The 4,880-nt window shown below is 48.1% G+C and overlaps 1 protein-coding gene across 1 annotated transcript; it reads left to right on the forward strand.

The window, feature by feature from the left end:
- Positions 1–2,283: 2,283 nt before the first annotated feature.
- LOC102825611 (MARVEL domain-containing protein 1-like) lies at positions 2,284–2,682 on the forward strand. The gene has a single exon (XM_006877974.1). It carries the CDS (start codon positions 2,284–2,286, stop codon positions 2,680–2,682), a length of 399 nt encoding a protein of 132 aa, XP_006878036.1.
- Positions 2,683–4,880: the final 2,198 nt, after the last annotated feature.

The following is a 4,880-nucleotide window of genomic DNA, read 5'->3' on the forward strand; positions in this document are numbered from 1 at the left end:
GTTGTGATATTTGGCTTTATCTTCTTGAGCTGATCTTTGAAATTTTCTGTTCAGCTCTTGGACCTCCTCATTTCTTCCATTTGCTTTAGTATCTCTCCATTGGCCTTATTTTCACTGATGATCTGGAGCTTTTCCATTGTCTCTTTCTCTAGATGTAGTCAATTTGATTTCTATGCATTCCACCTTGCAAGGTCCATGTGCATAGTCATCTTTTATGCAGTCTAAAGAAAGTATTTGAAATGAACAGATCATTGATTTTGCAGAATTCTATCACTCAGTCTCCAGCATCATTTCTATCACCAAGACCATATTTCCCAACTACTGATCCTTCCTCTTTGCTCCCAACCTTTGCGTTCCAATCACCAGTAATGATCAATACATCTTGAATGCATGTTTGGTGGATTTGAGATTGAAGAACTTGGTAGAATTCTTCTTTCATCTTCACCGTCTTTAGTGGTTAGTGCATAAAGTTGAATGATAGTGGTATTAACTGGGCTTCCCTGTAGGTACATGGATATTATCCTATCACAGACAGCATTGTACCTCATAACTGATCTGGATATATTCTTTTTGACAATGAATGCAACACCATTCCTCTTCAATTTGTCATTCCCAGAATAGTAAACCATATGGTTGTCAGATTCAAAATGGCCAATACCAGTTCATTTCAGCTCACTAATGCCTAATATATGGATGTTTATGTGTTCCATTTCATTTTTGACAACTTCCAATTTTCCCAGATTCATACTTAGTACATTCCATGTTCCAATTTTCAATGGATGTTTACAGCTGTTTCTTTTCATTTCAGTTGTACCCCATCAGCAAATGAAGTTCCCACGGGCTTTTCTCCCATGGGCTTTACTGCATTTGCGTCATCAGGGTCAGGTCTACTTAGAGGAAGCAGCTCTTCCGCAGTCGCATTTTGAGTGCCTTCCAAACTGAGGGGCTCATTTTTCGGCACTATATCTGACAGTGTTTCTCTGTTATTCAGGAGGGTTTCAGTGACGATACATTTGGAAGTAGTTCATCACTCTATTTTCCTAGTCTGTCTTCATGTGGAAGCTCAGCTGAAACCTGTCCTCCATGGGTGACCCTGCTGGTATTTAAATTACCAGTGGCATAGCTTTCAGAATCACAGCAACTCACAAGTCACCACAGTAAGACAAACTGACAGAAGAGTGGTGGCCATTTAACTTTAAATTTGGTGGAGATCTGTGCACATGCGTAGTAGAACCCTCCAGGGATGTGGGTGTGGTATCCATTTGCTCAGGCATCCCCTCTAGTCACAGACAGAGAGACCAATGAACAGATACCAAAACAGAACGTCCACACCTGTATCTCTGCGGTTCTGTCAGGGGAGCGTCTGTGGCTGTTCTGACCTCTCCCGCCCTAACTTGGTAGCTCCCCAGATAAAGACTCCCAGAATAGCTGAGCCTTTTAAGTTAGAAAGCAATGGATTTCTTGATTTTGCTACAAATTTCCCTAGCTGTAAGCCTTCCAGTCTTCTAAATATCCCTTTATTTGTGGTTCAGAGTTCTAGCACCATCCCCTGAGGCTGTTTGGTCTGGTATTCTGTGTTGTTGCTGACGGAGCTCCTCACTGCATGTGTACCCCATCTGCCATCTTGTTGCAGATATTGGAGGATATTCAAGATGCCCACATCAGAATGAATGCCAATTGAACACCAGTTCTGCTCTCCTCTCACACCAAGGAAGAGCCCGGAGGTCCTGGTGAATGCCAGGAAAGGAGAAAGCAGAAAGAAAGGGCCCCAGCCAGATACAGGAGGGCATTCATGAAGCCAGCTTCAGCTCCTAGGCAGGACTAGAGCCCAAGAGGGCAAGCCTGCCTGCTCTAGATGTGGCAAAGTTTACCAAGCAGAGAGGCAGGGAGGCCCAGGAAGGACTAGGGGATGCACCAGCCCCTCTGCTAGGATTAAGGAATCTGAGCAGGGAGTTTGGACATGAGGGACAAGGTGGGGGTGCCAGTGTGACCAGTGGGGGAAATAATGAGATAGCAGCAAGCTGGGAGGGGGGAGTCAGGGGTGGAGAGCAAGGAGGGGCAAGGGAAAGGGAGGGTCTGTGGGGTGGAGAGAGGAAAAGAGAAAGATAGGAGGGCTGGAGGGAGGAGAGAAGGAAGGGTGGAGAGGAGACAGCAAGTGATAAGAACTGTTAGGGTAGTGTTGAGGCCACAGCGGGAGCAGCGGGCATCTCTGCCTGGCCCACCCTGAGAGCAAGGCACTGCTATTCCACTGCTCTGGCCGCAGCTGAACCGCTCATGGGAACCATGAACTTGAACTGGCGCTTCCTGTACAGCGTGATGGGCATGCTGCAGATGCTGCAACTGCTGGTTGGGGCCGCCTTCATCATCCTCACAGCCAAGAGCGGGTTCCGTGGCCCTGTGTACTTTGCACTCTTCACGTCTGCATTCTTCTGCCTGACGACCCTGATCCTCTTATTCATTAGGCTGTTTGACAAATACTGGTGGCGGGTCAACTTTCTTCACGACTTGCTGGCGGCTGCGCTGTACATCGCCTTGATGGTCATCATGATCGACCAGACGCTGGGCCAAAGTTACTGCAACTTCGAGGGTAACCCGCAGCCCTGCGCCTACAATGTCTTTCTTGGGGCCGCTGTCTGCAGTGGACTTTGCATTGGCCTCTACTTGCTCTCAGCAAGGTTTTGATGCTGGGCTTAGGGCCAGTCTGAGGTGGTGTGAGGCTGCCAGCTAGCACAGCGGCCCAGACCACAGCAGCGGTCCCTCTGGAGAATCGTGCCCCAGTGCTTCCCGGTGATGTGCTTACCCTGAGTTTGTGTGCCCTGGCAAGCTCCTCATGCCTTGCGTTTCCGCTGCCTCTGACTCCCAGGAACCGAATCCAGACACGCAGCTCCGGCCTAACTGCTACCCCCAAGTCTAAAGCGGCGACCCCTAAGTCTTCTAAAGCGTTGCGACCCTTGCGTCCCCTCCACTGGCTCCGACAGGGCTGCAATTCGAAGGCGGACTCACCCCTTCAGACTGGCCCCCCCAGAGGAGAAATATCGTGGTTCCTTCTGCCCTGTGGTGAACTAGACCTGGACAAGCTCCTCACAGATACCGGGAGGCTTCCAAATTGGAAGCACCTCATGGCGGCGCCACCGAGCCGGCTCAGCCGGCATTAGAGCACTTCTTCTGGAGTTTCTTTCCATGGAGGGGAAGGAAGGCCGGTGTGTGTTGGCTGCTGAAGCTGGGGACAGGACTTGGCTGGTCTAGAGTGAGGAGTTTGGGATTATATGTTATTAATTCATTAGTCCCTCCTAGCACACCCCTTGGTGCTTCGATATCTCGTGATGGGGATCATCTGCAGACGTGCGGATGGACACGGACAGCCAATGGGCAGTACCTCTTGCACCTTTGGAGTCCTCTCTTACCTCTGCCTGGCCGGCCTTTTTTCAAACACATGTCACTAACTTCCTGCATTTAGTGATAGGAGCCCCTTCTCAGCCTTCCTCTCATAGGCATCTCTTTCATACAGGCCCTTAACTGCTATCTGTTTTCATTAAAGACTTTTCCCCAGGGCCTGAACCATCATGGAATGTTAGGGTAAGGACCCCAACCCTTCTTTTTGTAGATAGGAACCCCTGTCTTGCTCTTGGGAGCAGCCGGAACAATATTAGTTTGTTGTTGTTGTTAATTACCATCTAGTGGGTTCTGAACCATAGCGAACCTGTATGGGGTTTCCGGGGGCCACTAGTGGGTAAGCTTGAACCACAGACCTTGCAGTTCAGACGGCATTGCAGTCTGGCTCATTCTAAGATTGTGCAGCTCTGTTTACTTCATAGCAGTGGATGTACCTAGAACCCTGCCCCAGGAGATGCCTTCCTAAAGAGGGTTTAGATCAAACAGGATTGCCAATATAGCACCATTTCAAGACCAAAGGGTGCTGTATCTCCTCATCTTGGATATTTAAGGTGCTCCTTAGCATATCAAAGGCTCTGAGAAGTCACACTGTAAAAGCCACAGTATTAACTAACTTTGTTAATAGTATTAATTGTCTCTGGGCCTGGACCTGTTTTCGTAATTTAAGATTCCCAGCAGCCTGTGTTTCCCTGACCCAGCCCATTGGCATTGGTCTATGAAGATTGGGAAGTGTGTTTTGTTCCCAGAGACTTTCTCTAACTGAGGGTGACAGCCCTCCTACCAGGCCAGTGAGAAAGACCATACATGGAGACCTGGGATTTGGTGGATTTGAACATCCTTTTATACAACTTGGAGTCCTGGTGTAGCGCTGCAAGATACAGCACTGGACCACAAGGTTAGCTTGAACCACAAGGTCAGTGGTTCAAACTCGCCAGCTGCTCCTTGGAAACAGGGTCTCTACGTGTTGGAACCAAATCTACAGTACTTATCAACTATGACATTACACAACTTGGGATGGTTTCCCAGTCAAAAGGAACTTCACTTTGTAAGAGATCACCCAAGAGAGGAGGAGAATCTGGAGCTGGGGTGAGCAGCTGGCCAAGTCCCTGGATGGTAAGATACTTCCTGGTTTCCTGGAAGGGATCATAGAGCTTTGACCAAAAAACACAGAGCCCACTCATTTTCCAAAAGTTAAAAGGTCTTGATATAGACAATAAGTTAGAAGGCTAAAGTAGTTAACACAATATTTAGAAAGTTGTGAAATTCCATCTTTTGCTAGATCCTTAAAAGGTTTCTGCTCTTTGAAGAGGTCTCATCCTCTGGTTTAGAAACTGCAATAAAATATAACCATTGCTGTTGGGTCAATTCAGACTTATAGTGACTCTAGTAGCGCAGTGGTTACGAATCGGGCTGCAAACCTTAAGGTCAGCGGTTCGAAACTACCAGCCGCTCCGCGGGAGAAAGATGAGGCTTTCTACTCCCGTAAA

This window comes from Chrysochloris asiatica, unplaced genomic scaffold (assembly GCF_000296735.1).
Source record: "Chrysochloris asiatica unplaced genomic scaffold, ChrAsi1.0 scaffold00735, whole genome shotgun sequence".
Classification (NCBI taxonomy): Eukaryota; Metazoa; Chordata; class Mammalia; order Afrosoricida; family Chrysochloridae; genus Chrysochloris; species Chrysochloris asiatica.